At 31.8% G+C, this 26,394-nt stretch overlaps 1 protein-coding gene across 1 annotated transcript in view; it reads left to right on the top strand.

The window, feature by feature from the left end:
• Window positions 1-26,394, top strand: part of LOC143232670 (2-aminomuconic semialdehyde dehydrogenase-like) — a 42,268-nt gene that overhangs the window by 10,631 nt on the left and 5,243 nt on the right. The window contains exons 4-9 of the mRNA XM_076468370.1: window positions 4,375-4,586; window positions 9,950-10,116; window positions 13,432-13,502; window positions 17,416-17,523; window positions 17,848-18,019; window positions 18,677-18,886. Of these exons, the coding sequence (XP_076324485.1) occupies window positions 4,375-4,586; window positions 9,950-10,116; window positions 13,432-13,502; window positions 17,416-17,523; window positions 17,848-18,019; window positions 18,677-18,886 (940 nt within the window). The remainder of the gene's footprint in view (window positions 1-4,374; window positions 4,587-9,949; window positions 10,117-13,431; window positions 13,503-17,415; window positions 17,524-17,847; window positions 18,020-18,676; window positions 18,887-26,394) is intronic.

Here is a 26,394-nt window from a genome sequence, read left to right as displayed (position 1 = left end):
AAAAAACAGCTGATTGTGTGGTCAAATCAGGATCTGAATTCAAAATTACTTATTTAGTAATAAGAAGAGAACCAATAGTAGGCTCAAAACAGTGGGAGTCATGACAGAATTCATTGGGGCCATAATAGATTTTTACTGTTGAGCATCAATGTAATGTTGCCTGTCAAGAACCGCATGATACTAAACATATTAAAAAATATATATATTTTTAAGAGTTCTTATGCATATAATTTAAAACATGGATTTACTAAAGAAACAATAAATTTGCTTCAAGTATGCACAACCCTATTGAGCATATTGATCATACAGAAGAACCAAGAGAATTAGATGCAAAGATATACATTTCTTTGTTGATTACAATGGTGTTCTGAAAAGGAAAAGGTAACAAGGTATATAATACTTGTACATTTTGTTTTATGAATTGCACATTATTTTATCACAATGGATAGCCAGGAAGAAAACAAAAACTTTGTTTTTACACACACACACACACACACACACACACACACACACACACACACACACACACACACACACACACACACACACAACAGATATATATGAATATACATAAATATTTTTTATGTAGAAAGAGACATTTTTAATTTATCCATTTTAACTAAGTGAAACAGTGCTTTTACAGTGCCATTCACCTGTTCCTAAGTTTTTAAGTTGAATATTGTACAGTATTCCTAATTATGGATGCATAAATACAAGAATGTGAATAATAAGTTGTAAGAATTAGCAGAACTCCTGTGTTAGGTCCTAATCAGTGTAATGACAGGTAGTTTTCAAATAAATTTACTTAAAGCCCAAAATAGGTAAATGTTATCAATTTCTATTAAAACTGATTCTGAAATATCTTTATTTCTTATTGTTTATCAGACATGATCTTTGTAAATTTAAAGATAGTGTTCAGTATCTGGCAGATGTAGTCTTTTCTTATAATTATTATAAAATTCTGTGAAATAGTAAATGTTTTATTAAGTAAAACAGTAGTGATCAATTAAATTTGACATTTATGTATTTTGGGCTCTTGTCGTAACGTGTATACATTTGTGGTCATCAAAGATACTTAAAAGAGGAAACAAAAAGACAAAATTCATATGTGTGGAGGTAAAAATTCTTTATAGATTGCACAGTTACCCTAGAGAAATGGAAGATATAATTTGTATGTAAGAATCCTTCTGGTATTCTCTGCATGTTCATATTGGTTTTAACCAGTTACACAAATCTAAATTATGTTATTTTAATACAGCTACGTTTTCTCCCACAGCTTTGGCCTGAATTCTTGTACTACTCAACATGGATTGGGTTTGTTTTTTTTCCTGTCATGTTTCTTTTCTAGAATACTCTTACCATTGTTAGTCTTGTAGTTGGTGATCTTTTTTTCAACTTTATTCTCTGTCTAGTTATTTTTGGAATTAAAAGCTAGAAGTCTGATGTATTTTGTTAATTTGGAACATGGTTTAACTAATGAAAAATTTCAGGTTGAATGTTTATTTTTTATATCTTGCATAGTAATAAGTGTAATTAGAAGAAAAAATCTTGCACCAAAAACAAAAATAGAGATTACAAATATGATTAGAGGAAAGATAGTAATTTATCAAGGAAAACATACTGTTTTATAGTAATTTGTTCACTTTTGTAGAAGTGCTTTTAAGTATAGAATATCAACTTTACACCATTTTCTTTTGATTTAAATGACTTTTTTTTTCAAAATGGTACCACATGAAAGAAGTACACAATATTAATTTGTCCAATAGTCTAAATGATATAACTATTTTAATCAAACAAAATATTTTTTAAAGAAGATATAGGTAATTCCAACTCTGCTAAGTGCTTCAATTTCACACAAAAAATCTGCTAAGAAATGCTTGTAACACTAAAGTGGCTTAGGGAAAGTTTCAAGTCAAATGGCTTTGTTTCTTATTTCTAGTATCATCTTGGAGGTTAATAAGTGTTTCTACTTCTATTCATATCTGTTAAATAATAGTATGTTTAAAGTGTTTAAAATCACCTACTTAAGATTTAAAATATCAGTATCTTCCATAAACATTTGAAATAGAAATGAAAGTAATATTTAGTTTGTAAAAATTTGTAAGCAGAGTTAAGGAAATTAGAATTAAATAATGCAAAACACAAGTCAACTACTTTTAGTGCATTTTCCTCCTAATTGTTCTTTTAGGAATATGATGTATGTGTAAGTATGTGAAACCGCAAAACTAGTCTCTTGTTCTCTTTCACTGAAAATGTATTATTGATACCCTAGAATTATCAAATTACTCATTGTTTTTACTTTTACAGTAACTTTTGAGAAATATAAGCAGAATTATTTATGAATGTTTTTGTTAGTTTTTAAAGTTTACAGTGCAGACTAAAGAATGAAAACCATATTCAAAAAAAGATGAGAACAACTTCAGAGAACTGTTTATTTTACTACATTTTGACTTGTGTCTTTGATTATCACAGGCTACAAAACTGATTTCAAATGATAGTAGGCATAATTAATATGAAACTATGACAATAGAATAGTGCACATTGAAGCATGCCAAAATTATTATTAAACAAGTTGAAGTTACTGATCACAATAGTAAATGTAAGTAGTAAACTAGGAATAGAATAAACTTTACATGGTATAACATTTAACAAAATGACATTTAGATTGAATCAAGACATTTCATAAATTTTCTTATCACAGTTCTCATAAAATTGTAATATGGTATGGTGGCTGATTGCTTACTTCATGTGAGTTGTAATTTTTAGTGGTGGCACAAGTTTGTTCTACTATAAATAAATCAAAGATGTTACCAAGAGCAACTAAATATTTGGACTCTGTTCCTATGCATCTAATTGAATCATTCTTTTTATGTAATTTTTTCAAACTAATCTTGAACCAGCTAGTTGGTATAGTTAATATCAATGACATTTTTTATATCTGAAGCCATTGATTCCCTTCTCTTTTGGAGTTCTTTGATTTTGTTAATAATTAACACTCTGACATAAAGCTCATAGGTGGACACACTGTCCAGAAATCTGTCCTTTTTTTTTGTTGTTTTTTGTACCATGTTATTATTGAAAACAACGAACTTGTTATTAAAGTATATTCTAAATTGTGCATTAAACCAATTACTCTACTCGAAACAAAGTGTTATTGTTGTAAAATTTAAAAGAATTGGAAAAATCTTTCATGTCATTAATGATATAATACAAGCCAGGATGAACTTCCAAAAACTTCTGTTGCTAAATAGTTATCCATATAGTTATATTACTCAAAGCATTTCATAAATTTGATTTGCTAGGTCCTACTTAATGGCAGCAAAAAGAGAAACCTTTGCTCTTTAGGTAAAACTCTACCAATATTTATTTGCCAATTGATTAGAAGATCTGGTTTGAATATTTCTATTATAAAGAAACTCAGTAGAAACTGAAGATATGCTTACTCATTCAGCTTTCAATAACAACAATCCATACAAAACCAAAAAAGTGTGTTGCTAATACCACTAGCTTGGAGAAACCCTGTACACTTAAGAACATTGCCCATGAAATGACATGTACACATTATTTCAACACATAAATAGGTGAATCTAGTTATTTAGTATATAAACATTTTCAAAGACTATATTTGTGCAAATGTTAATCTTGATTTAAAAAACACAAAAACGAACTGCACATTATACCAGCTCAACATAATTTATGAGACACCATATTGAATCAGAAGTTTATAGAATTGTGATAATTTTCATTACAGAAAATTTAAGGAATATCCTCTGATTCAACATAAATACACTACTATTAACAGATTACAATACCCAACTCCAGTAAAATTATCATCTTCATTTCACATAAAGTTTATTTCCTTTTATTTACATTTGTTATTGTGATAAATAACTAACTTGTTTAACAGTACAAAACATGTATCAAACTATAGCAAGCATCATTCTATCATTATAGTCTTGTATTCTTTATGGTTACTATAATTTAAAATTAGTTTTGTAACCTGTAATGCTCAAAGTCCCTCAAAAAATGCATAAACTGAAACATTTCTTTGAAGTTAATAGTTGTCTTTCTTGAATGCAATTTATAAATGATTTTTAAATATTTAAGATAAAGTTAACACCTGGGTGCTAAAATGTGAGAAATATCTTCTTTTTTTCCATTATTTGTAAGAAGTTGCACTTTAATTTTGTGCTTCTTTGTAATGTGTATTCATTTTAAAATTCTAAATTTTAGTTAATATCTATTAAAGGTGAAATAAGTGACACTGTTATATGTTAAAACTTTTGAAAATTGATAATAAGAACTTGAATATGGTGGGGTTTTCAATTTGATAAACCCCTCCTCTTTCTTGTTTCTTAATTCATTTTGTTACAGAGCTGTTATACAGCCTGAGATAGGTGTCTTAAACTACACTGTCAGCAGTCCAGTTGGAGTGGTTGGGATCATCACACCATGGAATCTTCCACTTTATTTACTTACATTTAAGTTGGCACCTGCTCTAGCTCATGGAAACACTGTAGTGGCTAAACCAAGTGAACTTACATCAGTAACTGCATGGATGCTTTGCTCTGTCTTCAAAGAAGCAGGTGAGTAAAGTAAAAATCCTATAAACTTGTAAGTTGATAACTTACATGTTAAGCTTTTAAAATAGTATTTTTGCAATGTTACAAGGTTATAGGATAGAAAGCCTTGGGGAAGGGGAAGCTTTAGTCTCCACAGTGTAAAAGTAAAATTTATTTTTTTGTGATGAGTAAAGACTACTATATGTATTTCTGTGAACACCATAACAAAGTTATGTGGATACATAACAGGTTAACTAAACATTATGTAGCTGAGATGAAAATAAAGTGTGAAATGTGTTTATGCTAATTTTTGGCATTTTCCTTCTGGTGTCTATTCACACAATTTGCCACTTCAATCAGTATCATATAGTGCATTTTACTTTTTAAAAAAATTCAATTCATTTTATCAGTGAGACAGATTACAAGTTGGATAATTCACTGTTTATAAAAGGAGACCCACAAAGGAGAAATATTGGCTACAATTTATATTAAATCTGGTTCTTGAATAGGTGTGTAGAACATTTAGAGTAAACATAGGATGATCCACTTTGTCTAGAAAATCATGTTATTGTGTCTCATCTAAGGTTAACTTAGAGATATTAGAATGATATACAATATATTTTTACTTTTCACTGTATCTTCTAAGGAACCCTATAGTGGTATTGCCATATCTAAATATGTGTATTAAAGAATTTGAAATATATTTTGACTTCAGTATTCACAGTTATATTTAAAATGGTTATTTTGTTTTTTAGTTGAAGTATCTAAAATATAACTTGTTGCACCAACATTTAAAGTTCACAAGTTTTTAAAAACAAGTACATGAACATTGTAAATTAATGTAGGTTGCCACATTTGAAATGGTAATAGTGCAAAGAAAATTTATTATTATATCATAAAGTTGTGTATATCTAACTCACTTTACTTTATAGTTTTGAATATGTTAAATCATATAAAATAAAATAAAGTTTTGGTTGGCTTTTATGGGAAGTTGTAGCAGAATAAAACATAAGAAATGCTCTTTTTATCAAAAAACAATTGGGTACTAGTAATCATAACGTTTTGTATAAAATTATAAATAATCATTCTGATTGCTATTGTGTAAAACTACTTGTCAAAACCTGTAACTTATTCAAATTTTGAATGTTCCTTTTTTGTTTTGTCTTTGAGGAAAATATACAATGGGCTAGTTTTTTCAGCACACAAGAGGTTTCAAATCTTTCATGTTTGTTCTGGAACATCAGATATCCCATACATTTTTTAAATTGAAAGTAAAGAAGGAAGCACAAAATATCTGTTAGGTTTTTCTGCTAACTCCATGTTGTCCATTACATCTTCTTTGAAAATCATTTTAGCATTAGATATTTAACTGCTTTTGGAACTTTATTTTGCCTTCTGTATATTTCTGCTCAACTGTCTTTCTTATTTTGTATGAAAGGGAGTTTGAATTTGAGCCTTCATTATATGAAATAATTTCAGTAGTTGATTTTTATATTTTCTTTCTCATTATGTTTTATCAACAAGAACCTTCAGAATTCTTTTCACTATAATAAAAACTAGTATTGTTTATACTTTAAAGTATTATTTTATGGAAGTGTATTTTTAATTTCAAATTTTTGTGTGCTGGTCTTATAATTTTGAATGTTAAGAAACAAATATTTGTGTGTGTGTGTATATATGTATGTATGTGTGCAGAATGAACACAAAGGCACATGACATTAGCTCCATTATAAAAACTATAAATTACAAAAATTTGGATTATTACCTTTTGAAAGTTTTACAAATAAGCTTCAAGGTATTTTTTACTTACTCCAATTTATCAAAACTAAATCCATTAGCCAAGGAATAAGGACTTGATTTATGTGAACTGTTAGTATTTTTTATTTTACTCAAATATGCCCCCTGCTAGTACAGTGGTATGTCTACAGATTTACAATGATAAAATCAGGGGTTCGATTCCCCTCGAAGGGCTCAGCAGATAGCTCAATGTGGCTTTGCAGTAAGAAAACACACACACGTACTGAAATATACCCATATATAAATCTGTTTTGGTTTTATTTGTTAAAAAAAAGTAGTTCCAAAACAAAATTACTTCCTTTCACACTTTACTATGAGGAAAGATTCTCTTCTTTGCCTGTCTGAGCAATAGTATGAACTCTTTCTCACTTTCTCCACTCTTTATACCCCACTATGTTGTCCCTAGTGATTATAATCTTGCGAGACTCTCCACCTACATTAAAGTATTCTCTATACACAATCCATATATAAGTTCCCTATTATTTTTTTATTCACTTTTTTTTTTCAACAACAAAAATTATAAAGATGATTGGTTTTACGTATTTACTGCTGGCTTCTGTTCAGTGCTGATATTAGATTTGCAACATTTTCTTTTGAATTATACTATATCTTTTGATGGGACTTGTATTTGTTCATTTTCTTGATTTTACATAAACAATGTGGACATGTTTTTATGAATATGAATACACAGACACAAAGCTCAATATTGAGTTAAAATTGCTTACATATTAATTTGTGTTAATATTAATTATTTAGCAGTATAATACTATTGAGAGAATAAATACAATAAACAAAGTTGATTGATAAAAATTAAGTTGCAGTATTGAAAACTGTAACTTGAAAATTTTGTTTTCTTTACTAAACATTGTCTAGAGGAATGCATAATTAAAGCTTGATGAATTGAAAATTAGGTGCTTGAGTCTTTATCAAATTCCAGATGGAACTTACCCTTGTAATATTTTTAATACCTGATAGAGTTAAATGAAAGAAATGCATGTACAAATCAATATTTTCACTCAGAGTTGCATTATATGATAAGTTGGCAGTTTGTACTTTTCTGGAGTTTCTTTTTGAATTATATTTGTTGATTTGGAGGGAAGGAGGTGTTTTGTAGCCTAATAGATCTGAACCTGAAACTTCCATACCTTTTACGTTATGCATTTGTTCAACTTCAGCATAGTGGTTTTCCAGGGAGAAAGAAAAAAAAAAAATGTTAAAAGCTGAAATACATTTTTCTACATTTACAAATAAAAAAAATTATCAGTGAAATTTGAAATGATATGTAATTGTGTAATGGATTTGTGTTGTATGTAAATATTATAACCAGCATAACTGTAGAATAAACTTAAGAGTGTGCACTTATGACTGGTTTTCATTAAACAACATAACCAGGTTACAAAAATTATGCTATTTAACTACTTCTACAACATACACATTCTATATTGTATATCAACTGTATCAAGTTTTTCTTGATGTATAAATTTGATTAGAAAATCCACTTGAGCTATTCTCTTGTCATGATAATTCTTATAATTTAGCTATTATTATTTTTAACCAATAACATTTTTCTTTTTCATTAATTTTTAATTTATCAGAAAAAATTACAGTTATTGTAGCACTGTGAAAATGCTTTAACAGTTTAGTTTGATTATTGAAATAATGACGTCTAAATTGTGTTTTTTTAAATACATAGTTCTACACTGTGCTACCTGCAGTTTGCCCCACTACAGGGATAAAACTGAATTTTAGAATGATAAGCCCTTAAATTTATGGCTTAATCACCATATCTCAATAAAAAAAAATATTAATTTAAAATAATATATATATATTATGGAACTTAATTACATATAAGCATACAGTTTAAATTTTGTATACATTATCAGAACATTAGATGACTGAAAATATAGCAGTGACATGGTATGCAGCACTGAAAACAAACATTCTAATATCAAGTATGGTTAATGATACTGTTAAAAAAAAAAAAAAGAAGGTAAATATGCATGTTTACCTTGTATCAGATGATAAAAGTTGCAAATAATGTTCAGCATGATGGAATGATTACACTAATAATATTCAAAACAATTATTAGTTGAACAGACCTCCCAGGAAAACCACTATGCAGACATGCAGATCAGTTTTATTCACCATTCCCTACAACTGTTTCTATGGCTTGTATTAAATAACCTGTCCCATTACAGAATTGTTACAATTTCACATTAAACATATGAAGTAAAGAATCATCTTTAAAGACAAAAATGCAGAAGGATATATTGCACACTCGCATTTCATGAACTGTTCATTTGGAGATTTCTTACTTCAAGCACATAAAAAGGGCTGAAAGCACCAAAAACCAAGGTGAGTGTTAATTAATAAACTTGTGTAAAGAACTTCATACTGTGCTTTCACTGAACATGATTTTCAATACTGTTTCTGAATCTGCATTGGTTTCATTTTCTGTAAATTTGTGTTTAAGGTGATGTATTGTGCAGTTATGTTGTTTAACACTGTTTTGAGTAAACCTGTGAAATGAGATAATACAGTGCCTGCAGTTTCTGGATTTGTTTTGCTAATGCCTTTGAATCCCAGGGAGTTGTCCAAATATAAACTTTGGTCAGTGTGCAAATAACATATCCTTCATTAATTTTTCTACCTATTATATTCTAACTGTGTTTCACATTTCACACAGTACAGCCTGTTGTTTTATGATACTTCTTAAAACACAAGGTAACTATGGTGCTTCCATAGAATCATTCAGTGTTAGTAGTGAATAACAACTACTTGAAATAACATATGTAGTGAAACTCTACTAAAAGAAGTTTTTATTGATTAATCCAATGAATTTAAGAGGAAAGAGAATAAGTTCCTCTCATCCATACCATGATTAAGCTGGTATTTTATGCAGGTCACCAATATCAAGAACTTAATAAGAGGCCATGCTAAGATGTAGCACACAAAAGTTTCTCAAGTTTAATAGATAAGTAACCAAAGTTTATAACTATTGGATAACTTTGTTGTTAAATATTATGACATTTTTTAAACCTGTTGTATAATGTGTGAACTAACAGTGATATTTCTCTTTTTGTTTAGGACTAGTCTTGATTCTTTGTACTCAGCTAATTTTAAGATTTAATTGCTCTCAGTATTACTTAATAATTATTAGAACTGTGCATTATTACTACATCATGTGACATACGGATAGTTTGAACTTACTTTATGGAACTACAATTATATGATCATGCCTATGTACATTTAACTTTATCTACTTATCTTTTGCAAAGTAAGTTTAAAAACATTTTATATTTTATATCATGTCACAGGGGAAAATAGATTTTTATCAGCAATTTAGGAAAGAAACCTTAAACTTAATGAGGGTAAATTTTTGTTACTTTTTTGTATGTATTGATTTTGATTTAAATAAGCAGTAATGGTTTCATACTCGTTAATAAATCTGCATACAGTAGGGTAATTGTGTTCATATTTTGATCACACAAGAGATGTATATATTTATATGCATGTACACTTTAAACACGTTGTTGGTAAATCACTTTACCTGTTTCATATGTATAATCTCCTCACTACCTGCTTTTTAGGTTTACCTCCTGGTGTGGTGAATATGGTGTTTGGATATGGATCTACTGTTGGTGAGCTTTTGGCAAAACATCCAAATGTAAAAGCTATTTCATTTACTGGAAGCACTATAACTGGCAAACGGATTTCACAGATAACTGCTCCTTACATGAAAAAACTTTCATTGGAGGTATGAACAGAAATAACTAAACTTTTATTGTGTTATCTTTGAGCTATGTTTTATTTTTTTACCGTATTTATTCCTTATTAGCACAATCAAAGAGATTTTCTAAATATGTTTTGCTGTTAGATGTTCATCTAAAAATCAGATGTGTTTTTTCTTCAGTTTGGATTTTTAGATGTCTCTGCAAATTGATAGCATAAAAAAATTATTCTTAGGGACCTAATACCACTTTGATGCATCTGTTGCAGTTTGAATGTAATTAAAATTTACATGCATATGTAAAAACATTTGAATCACAAATAGCATTATTTTAAAAATATTAAACATATTGAATGTTCTATCTAGAGCATTCTTCAGAAAAATGATTTTTTTTTCAATGACTTAGAAACGGCAGAATCAAATTCATGTATTGTTGGGTGTATTTATCTAGTTTTTTTCAATTTACTGGTTTGAGTAAAACACCTAATTAAGTCAGTTATATATATGAAAGCTTATTCTGTAAATATGTTTAGTAAAAAATAATTGATAAACATATTACATTACAAAAGACTTTATTTGCTTTTCTAATCCATTCTGATCATACTTATTCCTGAAAATAATTTCTATCTTCAGTAGTGTCAGGGTAACCTAAAACAAAAGACATTGATTAAGCCTAATTCTGACATATAGATTTAATTAAAATTCATGTGTTTTTGGGTATTGTTTCATTATTAGGATTTAAAGAATACTTACAGATTTTACTATAAATTAATTCCTTACTTAAACTTTCAGTGGAAAACAGTGGGTACAATGTAACCTGTTTCTGTCTATCTTATTTTATAAAGAGAGAAAGAAGTTTTCAAACACTAAAATGGTCTGGGTCTTGGCGTGGCTTAGGCAGTCGACTTGTAATCTGAGGGTCGTGGGTTTGAATTCTCTTCACACCTTACATGTTCACCCTTTCAGCAGTGGGATGTTATAATGTGGTGATCAATCCCACTATTTTTGGTAAAAGAGTAGCCCAAGAGTTGGTGGTGGGTGGTGGTGATTAGCTGCCTTCCCTCTTGTCTTACACTGCTAAATTAGGGATGACTAGTGCAGGTAGCCCTCGTGTAGCTTTGTGCAAAGTTCAAAACAAGTTCAAAATTTCTTGATTGAAACAATTAAATATTGCTTGTGAATTTATTTCAGACAACTTACATTGTCTTTTATTTTTCCTAGAATATCTGAGTTATTTGTGCTTATCCTCTATGATTTTAGTAGGACCATGCACATGATAATTCAGCAGCTAATCAGCAGAATGAGTAAGACCATTGCTTTATTTATCATTACTGAGCTGATCAGTAATAAGAACTTTTACTCCTTTTGTGGAGGGTGCATGATTGCTCTCCTTAAGAAAAATTGTCAATATAAAACATACATAAAAGAAGGATTTATGAGGTTTTAAGAATAATCTGGTACTGTTGTGCACAGTTATTTAAAACATTTATCACATTGTATAGAACGTATCACAAAGTTACTAGCAATGTTAAATGTAGCACAGTTTTAAGACAGATAGGGTTGTAAAAGTGTAAAGTGCATAAAACAGACTTCTAAAAGTTGACACACATCACGTCATTACCGAAAATAAATGAATAAAGCTTAATCATTACAGAGAAGTAATGATGAGTGATTATTAAAAAGTTATTTCAAAACCAAATAATCTTCAAAGGTGTGAAAACTGTTTGTTTAGAAATGTGTGAAAATCTACAAGAGAAACACTTGTACTAGTCTTATCTAGCTTTTAATCGAATAGACTAGAGGAAAAGCAGATAGTCAGTCAACAGCACCTGTTGCTAATTTTTTGGGTACTTTAAACCAGTAGTGGGATTGGACTATTGCTCTTATAAAGAACCAACAACTCTCAAGTGCAGAGCAAGATTTTATGCACTCTCATATAGCAAAATACCAAATTTACTTTTTCGTAAGATAAAGAATATTACACAGTGATTAGTGAATACATGTATCAGGTCATCCCATGAGTCCAAAAATTTAATACAGAAAGTGCATCATCATTTATGTCTTTGTAGAAGGCTTTAATGACTAAAATATGTAGTAGGACGTGTATAAAAATGTTCAGACAAATAACAGAAACTAACCTAACTCCAATTTTTCAGATCAATAATCAAATAAACCCTTATGAAGATGGATGTGTCTGAGGAGCACATAAGCCATATAATGCTTTATGAGTTTAAAAAGACAATAGTGCAGCAGAAACTACACAAAACATTCAAGGTTTTTATGGTGTGGAGTTTCTCAATGAAAGAAAATGTCAAAGGTGGTCTCAGAAGTTCAGATCAGGTGACTACAGCTTAAGTGATGTGCCACGCTCAGGTTGTCTTGTTGAGTTTGAGGATGATTTGCTGCTGGCTGCACTTGATGAAGATTGTGCTGTAACAGTTGAATAACTAGCACAGAAGCTCTATTCAACCATTTACAGTTACCTGCAACAGCTTGGAAAGGTATCAAAACTTGGAAAATGGGTCCCCCATGATTTGACAGAAGCTAACCTTAGAGCAAGAGTGGACATTTGCATTTCTCTGCACTCTTGTGAGCATAACTCACCTTTTTTGGACAGATTAGTGACTGGAGATGAAAAATGGATATTTTATAAAAGTGCCAAGCACTGTAGACAATGGCTCAGTGCAGAGAAACTGGCTAACGCACAGCTCGAAAGAAATTCCACCCTAGGAAAGTTTTGTTAAGCTTTTGGTGGGGTATTGTTTGTGTGATCCACTTTGAGCTGCTGCTACTCAATGTAACAATTACGTCAGACTTCTGTTGTCAACAGTTAGAGTGCTTGAATGTCACACTAAAAGAAAAGAGGCCTGCTTTGATCAAGTGTAAAGGTGTTGTGTTACATAATGCATGGCCCCATACAGCAAGGACCACATCTGCAAAGATTGAAGAGCTAGACTGGGAAAAACTTCGACATCCTCCTTGTTATCCAGACCCATCATTTATTCTGAAGTTTGCAGAACTATCTTGATGGTAAAGAGTTTGGAACACATGAAGATGTCAAAACTACCCTCTCTACATTCTTTTCCACCAAACTCCAAGAATTTTATAGAAGTGGCATTCAGAAGCTTGTGAATCATTGGCAGGAAGTAATTAATAATAATGGAACATACATTTTTGATTAAATAACATTAAAAGTGTTTGAAATCCTTTCTCTTTTTCTGAACCTAAAGTTGGACATTACGTAAGGGATGACCTGATAGAACTGATTTACTTGTAAAAGAGTGAAATACTTAGGTTACAGTGAATATCAAATGAAAAGGTTTATTTCATGTATTACTATAGATGGGAGGTAAAAATGCAGCTATCGTCTTTGAAGATGCAGATTTAGAAAAATGCATTCCTACTCTTATCAGGTATAGTGCTATTTAATTATGAGGTATCCATTTCCAAAAATAGTTTTATATAAATATTTCAGAATATTTGTTACCTGCACCTAGTTTTTTAGTCTTAAATTAAGCATGTCTACATTGCCTCTCATTTGGTGTTCATTACGTTTTAATGAAGAAAAGCTTAAGTTAGGTGAAATTTCTAAATGTTTTTTTTACAATATATATTTGTTGTTAATGGTATAGAAAAATAATAGCTTGAACTAATAATTGATTTTTGAAATTTTAGAAAATGCTATATTAAAGAAACTGTCATTATTTTCCCACTTCTTTCCTCAAAACTTTTAAAAATAATTTTATGAAATAAATAGAAGTTGGTAATAAGTGGACTATGTTGATATTCTTGTATGCTGGTTATTGTTTATCTCATTCCATTGCATTATTTTATTGTTTATTTAACTCAGTCAAAAGTAATGATTATAGGGTATAAACACATTCTTAATTCATTGTCAGAAGCATCATTGAATGAAAGAACATAACTAAGTTATGAATTAATTGCAAATTAATTTTATAAGTTTTATATCCTTTGAGGGGTTAAGATTGAACATTTTCATATTTTCATGGTCCATCTCTGTTTAGGCTGTCTGTTAACCCCATTGCCACAGGTGTGCTTTATTGCATGACACAAGGTTTTAGTATTTTACATTCATATTTTACTAAACTACTTTTTGTTTATGTTATACCAATTAGTATAGCATAAAATTTTGCTAATAATCCATATTTCAATAGTCTACAAGTTTTACATTCTTATTTCTAGAAGGCGATATTTCAAAAAATCTTAAATTTCTTCTGGTGAAAAACACGACACATTTTATCTAAATATCTTCTTTATTTTATCCATCATCATTCCAGTAACTATGAAATTAAATTTAGAGTACTCACTATAAAATTGTCATTGCTTAGGCAAATCATAATTTTTATAACTTTCAGTTTTGTTTGGTTACACACCCACTTGTCACATTCTCTCTTTCAGGATTTTTTAATAGTTCTCTCTTACGTTTGATCATATATCACCTATAATCAATAGAAGGCCAAGGTTTTCATCTGTCAAATAACATATTGTATAACATCATGTTCTGAATAGATAATCATTTATTTTTCTCGGAGTACAAGCTTCGTACCCATGGGAAAGTTAGCAACTGCTTGGATGAATTTATAATGGCTCTTTTTGCATAGTTAGAAAACCAGAAAATATTTTGACAGTTAGGAGAAATTGTCTCCTTTTTACATGTTATTACTATGTTTTTGTGCATTATGTAATTAAATAAAAATTACTAATTGCAATATTATGAGCAGTGTAAAGAAATTAGGGTTAACTCTGTTCGAAAACAGAAAGCAAGAAAAAAGATTTGATAAGTATTTTATTTCTTGTTTTTCATGTCTATACTTTATTTATTATTATAGAAGTAACTAAAATGTAAAAATATGGATCTTTGTAGGTTAGTTAAGATTAGATCAGGTAAAATAAATGGTAATAATAATATAATAAAAATGTTTCAAAAGGCATGTACACAGGTAGTTCATAGTTGCTCTTGGGTAACGTAATTCGATAATGTAATGTGAGCTGTACATTCCCTGATTGTGTACAACTTATAATGGAAAGGATGGTAGTAAGACATGGTTTAAAGGGCAGTAAAACAGTAAAATTTAATTATACATATATGTATGCTGTTACAAGTTTAAAGCTACTTAGAATAAACAAAGGTAATTTCATGTTACAATTTGAAGTCATTCTAGAAAATAAAAATAAGGATAATCTTAGATTTACTCAATTCTTATTTTTGTTGATTATGAAGTCAGTCCAATTATCTGATCCTGTATAGAGATAGGGTACATAAAAATGAAGTTTTACTGACAAAAGTTTGAAATGTCTTTAGGAGGTTTTAGGAATGACTAAAAAGAAATTTGACAATTTTAAGATGAAGAAAGTATTTTTAATCTTAACATGAAATTTATTTTGCACACAGACTATTCAAAATAAATACTTAGTATATTTATGGATAAATTTTTATTTTAGTTTATTAAAAATGCTTCACTAAAAATAGGATTTTTTTTTTGTGAAGGACTTGTGTTAACTGAAAGGCTGCCACATTTTATGAAGATATACAAACAATATCGAAAGTTAGAAACATGAAATCTATGAAGACTTTAAACAAGTACAAAGAAATCACGTGGTTGGTTAAATTGACCGAGCCCATGTGGGAAGAATTAAATATTCATTCAAATTAAACATTTGTATGATCTACATTTTTGTGTGTTGTAATGTGTCTTGTGTATGTGTGTATAATACTAATGTCTATCTGTATATAAAAGATGTAGTTGCCTGTCTGTCAGCACAAGCTGTTGTAAACTAGCTTAACCCTTTTGCAAAAAAAAGTATAGGAGTGTAAATGACTAATGTACTTTTAAAAAATTTACCAATTCCTATAGAGCAAAGGATTGTTGAGAAAGCTGTTGAATATTTTGTATTTGGCACATAGCCAGTAGATTCATCTACAGGTTTGACTTATTCTTGGTGCACTTAGCCTGGTCTCAGATCAGTTATTTGGTCTTGACAGGATTTTCTATGCAGACTGTTCCTTCAATCCACAAGTCTTTCAATGGCTTTGCTCTCAGTTGGGTATGCCTCCCTTGGGTGATTTTACCATCCATCAGAATACAAAACACTCTCGTTTTTGGTATCCTGTTTTGCATTCTCCAGCTTTAGCAGTGTATACATTTAGCTGAGACTTGAAAACCTATATATTTGTGTTTATCCTCTCATCTGTCTTCTTCCCTGTGCACTATACTTCATTTAATCCACTCTGTGTTGAGCACTTCTGATAACACCTTTTCCATTGTGGGACTAGATATGGGGTGTAAAGGTAGTACTATTTCAGAAGTTAACATTTTATAACACCAAAAGTGTATTTCTGTAAGGTACTTACCTTTCTCACTCGGTTTCTGGTATATTTGGGTTGTTATATACCAATTCTTTTAAGTGAAGATTGTGCTACAAGGGTAGAGAGTAGTCGCATTATTAGCAGTTGCTACAATGATGCAAAACAGATAGAGGTATAAAAGAAGGGCGTGCTTTTAATGTGCGCTTTTTGTTTTAGTTTACCAATGATTGGAGTGCAAGTGCAGTTAGAAAGTCCTTAAAAAATGCTTAAAATTGATCTGAACAATTTGGTATGATCATGATTACATGTACAAGACAATCAAAACAACTGTGATAATTTCAGAACTAAAATTATTTACTAAATTTTTTAGTACTAAGTTAAAGAACAATTATTAACAAGACTGTAAGGTAGTTTTAGTTTTAATATATAACAGCACTAAAATTTGGTAAATCTTTTACTATATTAAAGTGTTCTGCTTAAAACACTATTAGTAGTAGAAACAATAATGTATCAACATTCAATCAAGTGTTACTGTGTTCGTAGACCAATAAATAAGAAATAATTACAATTTCATGTGTTAGTTATTGTTTTGTAGATTGCTGGATTTTTAGTGCATGCAAATAATCATAAGATAGTTAAATAGAATAGTTTCTTCTTCCTAATAACACTTTTAACAAAAAAGGAATAATTTTGAAATGTAAATATATTAAGCACAATTTAAAAAGAAACTGGAAGTAACAAAATGAATTAATTCTAATGAGAAGAACAATTAATATTTTGATACACTAAATACACAAGAAAATTATAAGAAAATATAATAACTAAATTTTAAAACCTGCTGACATACATCCTAAGTTAAATAATAATTTTTTTTTTTCATAAACTGTGAATTCTCATAATTTTTAATCTATTTATATTTTTATAGTGGTGAAGTAAACCATTGCAGACAAAACTGGATTACCTTGAGTTTTCTGCAATATTTTCCATTATTTTTTCAGAGCAAGTTTTTTGAACCAGGGTGAGGTGTGTTTGTGTACAAGCAGAATATATGTTCAGAGATCAGTGTTTGAGGTTTTTGTACAGGAATTTGTAAAAGAAACAATTAAGTAAGTTTTCATTTTGGATGAAGTAATATTTGTATATTATTATTTTTTTAATTTTAATTGTAACATTATACCTTTTTGTAAAATTTGAAGAATTTATCAATAAGGATCATATTTTGACATTCAGTATATTGTCCATTATCAACTACAACTTTTAATTTGCCAGCTGCAGTGATAATTTCACTTTATGGATAAGTTTGTGTGATATGATGGTTACATGCTTACCTTATATATCCTGTAGACAAATATATTGAACAATAGAAAGTTTTTCTAACAGCTCATGTTCAGAAACATAGTTTATTGTGAGTATTCTAATTTGTCTTGCAGAAAAATCAAAGTTGGTGCACCCTCAGCACCTGATACTTGGATGGGACCATTAATAAGCAAACAGCATATGGAGAAAGTTAAAAACTATTTAAAAGTTGCAGAGAAGGAAGGAGCAACCTTTTTATGTGGTGGATTGGATGTGGAGTTGGATCTTCCTCCAGAGAATCAGAATGTTAGTTTAAATTATTTCTATTTTGATGGGTCATCCAGCACTTCTACTATTTAGTTTTGTGGGTTTCTTTAAGAAATTCTGTATTATTGCTTTTATTTTTGTCTTTTTATACCTAAATAGTACATGATTTTAATCTCCAAATCCTTTCATGTCATCAGTGACAAAGTGAAGAAAGTTCTTGCCAGTATCCTATTATTGATAATGTTAATCTAAAGAAGTAGACATGATAATGTGCAATAACATAGTATTCCAGAACTTATTTTTCCAAATGGGTAAAACATAAAAATATTTGATGTTTGTTTTGTTTGCTTTATGGAACAAGGCAAAGTTTTCTAGACAAAAAATAAACTTGCTTTTAATTAATTTTTTTCAATCCTCCCCACTTTTATTGCAGCTTTTTCTGATGAAATTGCCTGGTGGAATGTTTATCTGTGTAATTAATTATTTATTTTCATATAATGTAACTGACAATTATTAACAATTCATGCTTATTACGAGGTATAGTGAATTTGTCATCAAGTTTATTTATGATCTAGAATCTTATTTTTACATATGCAAAATGATAAATTTGCTTTATAATGATACCAAAAATTAAAAAAATTAAAGATAAATAAACACTTGAATAGTTATCATAATTAGTTCGATATTTTTCTTTAGGGATACTTCATATCTGCTACTGTATTGACAAACCTTCCAGATATGTCGTTTTGTATGCAAGAGGAAATATTTGGACCTGTAACTTGTGTTGTTCCATTTGATACTGAAGAGGAAGTTATATCACGAGCTAATAATGTTCAATATGGATTATGTGCCAGTGTTTGGTCGAAAGATGTCTCGCGAATTTATCGTTTGGCTCAGGAAATGGAGGTAATTAATTAGATTACATTAACCCTTTAGTACTAAGTTTCATTCCATTGAAATAATAAATCAGAATGAAATAAGAACATTTATTATTACAACTACTGTTGAATGTTATTTTGTAATATTGTATTCTGTCTAACTAAATAATAAAAGTATCCCAGTGATTATTAAAATGTGTGAATACATAACTTGTGAAACAACATAATTCATACATTTACTGGTTAATGGAGTGTGTTGAGATCAATAAATTAATTAAATAATAATATTCATATTACATGTAATTTAAGACTCATTTTGTATATTATCTAATTTAGAAAGCTGACAAATAGAGCTTAAGTTATTTTTGTTTGTTTGTTTTCTTTTGAAGTGAAGTACTTTTAAAACAGTTATAATTATGTAAAAAAATGTCACAAAGCAATATTAACTCAAAATTTGGTCAAAATCTGGCAAATGATGTATAAAACTACATGTACAAAAAGTTAACATAATAAGCAGTGAATTAAAAGGTTTCAGCTTCAATTGAGTCAGTTTATGCCACTTAAATACACACTGCACCTTAACTATGGGGCATTATAAGTGTGGTAACTAATCTCACTAATTAGTTAATCCTTTTGTAATGAGCTTGGTGTATAATATGCACTAGTTAAGTATTTGTACTGTAACTACTGATGCAGTACATTGACCTTCACAAAATTTGGTAGACTTTTAGTAAAGATTACAAGTTTTTTTTGTACACAAAAAATTAGATTTTTTAGTGAAGTATTTTTACTAAAGATTTGTTTGTGAAAATATCAAGTCTATTTTAGTATTAGTCTAAGTTCAAAATGATTTTCATGTTGTGGTATAAAAAGTTTTCTTCTTTCCAAAAAAAATATTATTTTATTTGTGTAATTTCTAAAACTTCCTAAATGTATTTCAAATGTTTGTTTGTAGTAACACTTTGTTTTTTCTTCCCCAATTATATGGGGTCTGTAAATTTGACTGACATAAAGAATAAGAAAATAAATATAGGTAGCCTTTTCATTCTAGAATGACTAGATTATAACACAGAAAATACAAATGTTTAGTCTAAATTATGATACATTTTTATATATATATTGTTTTTATTATATTGACTTTCCAGTTGTGCCTGACTAACATTACAGAACTTGTATTGAAATGGCAGACATGCCCTTATGTTACAGTATCCAGTTATATAAAACTGATCTTTAGTCTTTATAAGTTGACCTAACTTGGCTATGCTGTAGTGAACTAGTATCTTGTCACATTTTAATTATTATACATTATATATGTATATAGATTATTACTATTTGTAAACAAGCTCTTAAACTTATTTTCTTAAAACATAGTAAATAGAGAAGTAAAGCAAAAAATTATCTTAAAAATAAATAAAAAATTACTGTATCAATATATAGAAATCCATTATAATTTATCAACTAAAGGAAGTAAGTTATATTTGGGTCTAAAAATATGAAATTTTAAATAGTCTAAAGAGTCAAGTTACCAGAATAGAGGTTTGTCTTGAAAGAAAGAGAGGATGCCATTGTGGCAATATGTACATACCTTTCAACTTTTTGTAAAAATGCGATAGATCAGTCGTATTTTTCGTATTACATAATTTCAAGTTTTTATCTTTTCACTTAAGGTTTATTTTTAATTTTCCTGTAAAATTCTTCATATGTTATCATGTATACCCATACATTAAGTGATCCCTTCAGGACTTAACAAAGGTATTTTAACAGATTCTGTACAGATAAACATTGTTCAAACAAGATTGCATTTACACACACACACACACACACACACACACACACACACACACACACACACACACACACACACACACACCATCTTAAATATAGCCTTCCACCATTCAGCTGATAAGTTAAACTTATAAAAAAAAAATCATAAAACTGTTTATATGATTTTTAAAACAAATTTAACATAATTATTTAAAGTATTAAAGTAAAATCTCAATTCAATTTAACTGTTTCTCTAACTATAGCATACTTAAGCAAGGAACCACTGTATATGCTGTAGTTAGTCAAGCAAACAGCAGTATGAAAGGCAGTTACATGTGCATCAATTTCAAGTGAAGTGTTGGTAAAGTACAATATAAACTGAGCTCTTTCTAACAACTATTCTGGGTTCTAAACATCCACCCACATGTTTGCTGTGCATGGTGACTCGTGAAGGGGAGGAGAGGATCCTGGTGGTTGAGGAGTCCAGCCCTAACACACCACTTTGGCCTTGAATTCCTGTAGACGGGCAGCCTTGGGGCAGCTCCCCTTGGGTCAGTTGGCGGGTCCACTTGGGCTAGGGTCAGCCAAGTACCACTGTTGGATGTTCTCAACAGGTGTTGTGGCCATTGTATCTGATGCTGGTGTTTGGATATAGTGGCTCACAAAATCCTGATGTTGCTGCAGTGTTCTTGTTTGATATTGTACTACGTCCCCTCGTAGGGCTCCATGGAGGGTATGGTCAGTGGGCACCGAAACTTTCCTCTTTTCATTACGGATACTCCAATTAAAAATCTTAATAAAATTGTGGAAAAAGTATATAGGTAAATGACCACGTCTTGAAGATTCTGAGCAGCATTCTCATTTTCTTGTATTGCATTCACTTTCAGTCAGATGCCTCCCTTTTACATTCAGAAAGGACTAGAAGGACTTGCTCGCTCTCCAAAGTCAGTAAAGAAGCTTCAACCAGGTGTCATATTGGTGGAAACATCTACATCTCAACACAGTGAACTCCTATGCATTCAAAGGCAAATGGGGATATACCTATTGAGGTTACACTTGCTCTTGCTACTTTGAATTCGTCATGAGGAGTTATTGTTGAGAGGGATTTGAAGAACGTTCCAGAGTCGGAGATTTCTGCTAGTTTCTCCACTTGAGAAGTTTCTGCAGTGAGGCGTATTTCCACTCGCAAAGATGGAATTATGATGCTGACCAGTGTCCTCATTCTTACAGTTACATCACCACATCCACCTGCCATCATTAAGGCAGGTTATCTTAATTGCAGAGTACGGCCATACATTCCAAACCCTCTCTGATGTTTCCAGGGTCAGCAGCTCAGTCACTCAAAGATGTCATGTCATAGTTCCTTGACGTGTGCTCATTGTTGTAGCAGGGACCATGATGTCTACAAGTGTGAAATGGACTCTTCATTGCATCAATTGCAATGTATCTCACCCGTTCTACTTTTGTTCTTGCACTAAATGGTTGGTAGAAAAAGAGGTGCAATGTTTGAAAACGATTCATCACATTACTTATCCTGAGGCTCGCAAGTTGCTGTATACCATTTCATCCTGGACATGTGCTGCTGCACTTTGTTCTACAACTACAGTCGGAGTGCAGATGGATCTCTGTCCCTTCAAAAGAATTTTTATCAAAACAAATGAAAAGTCTTTTGACCTCCATGGTTAAAAAGGTTGATGAATCAACTTCAACACCCATCTCTGTTCCTTCCATACATTCCAGCAAACCCCAAGATCCACTTCAATTGGTTCTGGGTACAGGCATTTCCTTGGATAAATCTTCTCCCACCCCATGATGCAAAACAGTCATTCATTCACGTCCTCAGTCACTGGAATCCTCTTCCAACAGCAAAGACCTGCCCAATTGACCTGGAGCAGGATCCATGGAGGTCGATAGACCTCCCTCAAATAAAAACAGTAAAGAAAAAAGATGTGGTCATAAACAGAAGCTTTCTCTACCAAATTCACTTACACGTAAATAAAAATGGCCACTTTGATACAATGGAACTGTCAAGGTTTACATTCTAATCTGGATGACATCAGAACACTGATTGCTTCCTACAATCCTGTATGTCTCTCCTTACAGGAAACTTTTTTGAAACCTGCCGATACAGTCACCATTCGGCAGTTTTCTTTGCACAGAAATTACAGGTTGTGTGATGGACGAGTGCATGGAGGGGTGGCACTGTTGGTTGATCAGCATATGCCCATTCTGTCTTTGCCACTCGACACACCCTTGAAGGCGGTAGCCATCCGTGTTTCATTGGGTCGTACCATTACTGTTTGTTCTGTCTACCTGTTGCCTGGAGAGACCTATGATCAATCAGACCTTGATGCTCTTGAATACTTGCCATCTCCCTTTTTAATCCTGCAGGACTTTAATGGACATCATCCACTCTAGGGAAGTGCTGATATTGATAGGAGGGGTCGCTCTGTAGAGTGTATGCTCTCTGATCATAACCTTTCTCTTTTCAGTACTGGTTCTTCTACTTATTTTCATGTACCTAGTCAGTCCTTTACTGCTGTTGATCTCTCAATTGGCTCCCCTTCACTATTCTCCTGTTTTCCTTGGAGGGTTGACAATAATCCATGAGGCAGTGATAATTTTTCTATAATTTTGAGGGAGATTGGCCATGGTTGATGCCACCCCACCTGCGTGCCCCAGTGGAAGCTGGATCAAGCAAACTGGCTGGCCCTCTATCACTGCTCTCACAGAACTTGATCCTGCCATTGTCTGTAAGTTCAACACATTTTCCATAATATCCTCATCCATGATGGAATCCTGCCTGCCACATGGTACAGAAGGCTAAAAAATGGGCCTGGGATACTTTTCGCAGATATCCCACACTCTCACACCACATTGCTTTCCAGCTCGGTGGGTAAGACATCAAAGCCAGAAGGAATTTTGGATTAAGTTCACAACCAGCATATCTTCTACCACCAGTTCCAAAGTCATATGGGACAAGATTTGAAAGGTCAGTGGGCAGTATAATTCCGTTCCCTTCTCGATCTTGCTCACTGATGGTCAGGAAGTAGTTGATATTCTAGGTGAAAGCTTTTGACAGGTATCTAGCACTTCTGCTTCTTCCTTCACCTTCTTAGCCATCAAGACTCACGCAGAGCAAACAACTCTTTCCTTTCGAGCTAATTGTCTCTATGACTATAATCATCTCTTTACACTGGTGAAACCCAAACTGGCCCTTCATTGGTCTGGCAGTACATGGGTTGGACCTGATGATGTACACTATGAAATGCTACACTATCTATCTCCTTTATCTCTTACTATTCTTCTGCTTGTTTTTAATGGGATCTGGCAGGAGAATATTTTTTCTGATGCCTGGTGCCAGGCTATCATCCTACCTTTCTCTAAGCCTGTGAAGGATCCCAAGATTCCTTCAAACTACCATCCAATTGTTTTGACGAGCTGTCTCTGTAAGACCTTAGAGAGGATGGTTAATGCTCGTCTCATTTGGTTCCTTGAATCAAACAACTTCTTCTCATCCACCCAGTGTGGATTTTGATGACAGCACTTCACCATGGACCACCTGATTCGACTTGAAACGTCTATCAGAGAAGCCTTTCTCAAATAACAACATCTTGTATCAGTATTTTTTGACATTGAGAAGGCTTATGATACAACATGAAGGTTTGGCATTTTGTGAGACCTCCATATATATGGCTTGCGTGGCCACTTGCCCATTTTTATTAAAAATGTTTTAATGGACAGGAGATTCCAAGTTCGTGTGGGTTTGACACTTTCCTGTTCTTTTCTACAGGAACTTGGAGTCTCCCATGGCTGTGTTTTGAGTGTCCCACTTTTCAGTATAAAAATTAATGCCTATGTCAATGGCTTTCACATCTCCTGTCAGTCGTCAAACATGAGGTATGTTGAGCAGCAGCTACAGACTGCCCTCAATCGTTTACTGAAGTAGACCACGACAAACAGCTTTAACTTCTCTCTCTCTAAAACCATTTGCATGCACTTTTGCCACCAACAGGGTATTCACCCTGATCCTGAACTCCATAGCTACTTGATGTGTGGTATATAGGTTAGCTTATAGTCAAAGATCAGCCCCAAGAACTTTGTCTCAGGGACCACAGGACTACGAAAGTGGTGGATAAATGTTTTATGCTAAAGATACACTGCTGGCCAAAATCTTAAGGCTTATGAACATAAAGAAAAAAATATGCATTTTGCATTGTTAGACTCAATCACTTATTTGAGTAGAGCTTCGAAAGATGAAAATAAGAAAAGGGAGAATAAAAATAAAAACCTTTTTAGCATTTAATAGGGAAAATGTGAACACTATGAAATTAGCCTAAATACTAGCTGGACAAAAGTTTAAGACCATTCTGAAATGAAGCGTTAATTAGTAAACACGTAACGAAATTTAGTCATTTGTGTTCAAGCATTAGCTTTGTCAACATCTCCCACTGACATCTCCTGTGTTACATTGGGTAAAAACATGGCAAAGGCTAAAAAGTTGACAGAGTTTGAACGTGGCAGAATTATCGAGTTGCAAAAGCAAGGTCTCTCTCAACTAGCCATCACTAGTGAGATTGGGCATAGAAAAACTGCTGTTGCAAATTTCTTGAAAGACCCTGAGAGATACGGAACGAGAATTTTTAGTGGTCGGATCAAGAAAATTTCGCCAGTGTTGAGCAGGAGGATTCAACAGGTTGTCCAGCAAGAAACCAGCCAATCGTCTAACCAGATTAAGGCCCTTACGGACACAGAATACAGCTCAAAAACAATAAGACAACATCTACGAGAGAAAAGCTTTAAAAACTGTAAAGGTCTTCAAAGACCACGACTCCTTCCACACCACAGAATAGCTCGGTTAAGCTTTGCTGAGAAGCATCAAACATAGGATGTAGAAAAGTGGATAAAATTTAACCTGGATGGTCCAGATGGCTTCCAACGTTACTGGCACAATAAGGATATCTCACCAGAGACATTTTCTACATGACACAGTGGAGGAGGTTCCATCATGATCTGGGGTGCTTTCTCCTTTCATGGAACAATGGAGCTACAGGTTATACACGAGCATCAAACAGCAGCTGGCTACAATGGCATGTTGGAGAGAGCATCCTTATTGACTGAAGGCCCTCGCTTCTAAATGACTGGATCTTTCAGCAGGACAACACTGCAATCTACAATGCCTGCAGGACAAAGGACTTTTTCATGGCGAATAATATGATTCTTTTGGACCATCTGGCGTGTTCGCCCAAACTGAACCCCATTGAAAATGTTTGGAGATGGATGGCATGAGAAGTCTATAGAAATGGATGTCAATTCCAAACAGTGCATGATCTTCATGAAGCCATCTTCACCACTTGGAATAACATTCCAGCCAGCCTTCTGCAAATGCTTATATCAACCATGCCAAAGCAAATTGTTTTTAGTTATTCGCTATGACAGCTGTGCAACTCACTACTGAGACCTCTTGTTGGGCATTTCCTACCCTGTTTAGGATTTCTTTTTGGTGTGGTCTTAAATTTTTCACCAGCTAGTATTTAGGCTAATTTCATAGTGTTCACATTTTCCCTATTAAATACTAATAAAGGTTTTTATTTTTATTTTCCCTTCTCTTGTTTTCATCTTTCGAAGCTCTACTCAAATAAGTGGTTGAGTCTAACAATGCAAAATGCATATTTTTTCTTTGTGTTCATTGGCCTTAAGATTTTGACCAGCACTGTATATCATGCTGTTATTTGTTCCAAACTTGACTATGGATCACTGCACTTCCCCAGT

This window comes from Tachypleus tridentatus, chromosome 11 (genome assembly GCF_004210375.1).
Source record: "Tachypleus tridentatus isolate NWPU-2018 chromosome 11, ASM421037v1, whole genome shotgun sequence".
NCBI lineage: Eukaryota > Metazoa > Arthropoda > Merostomata > Xiphosura > Limulidae > Tachypleus > Tachypleus tridentatus.
The sequence above is the reverse complement of the archived record's forward strand: the minus strand, read 5'-3'. Positions and strand labels throughout refer to the sequence as shown.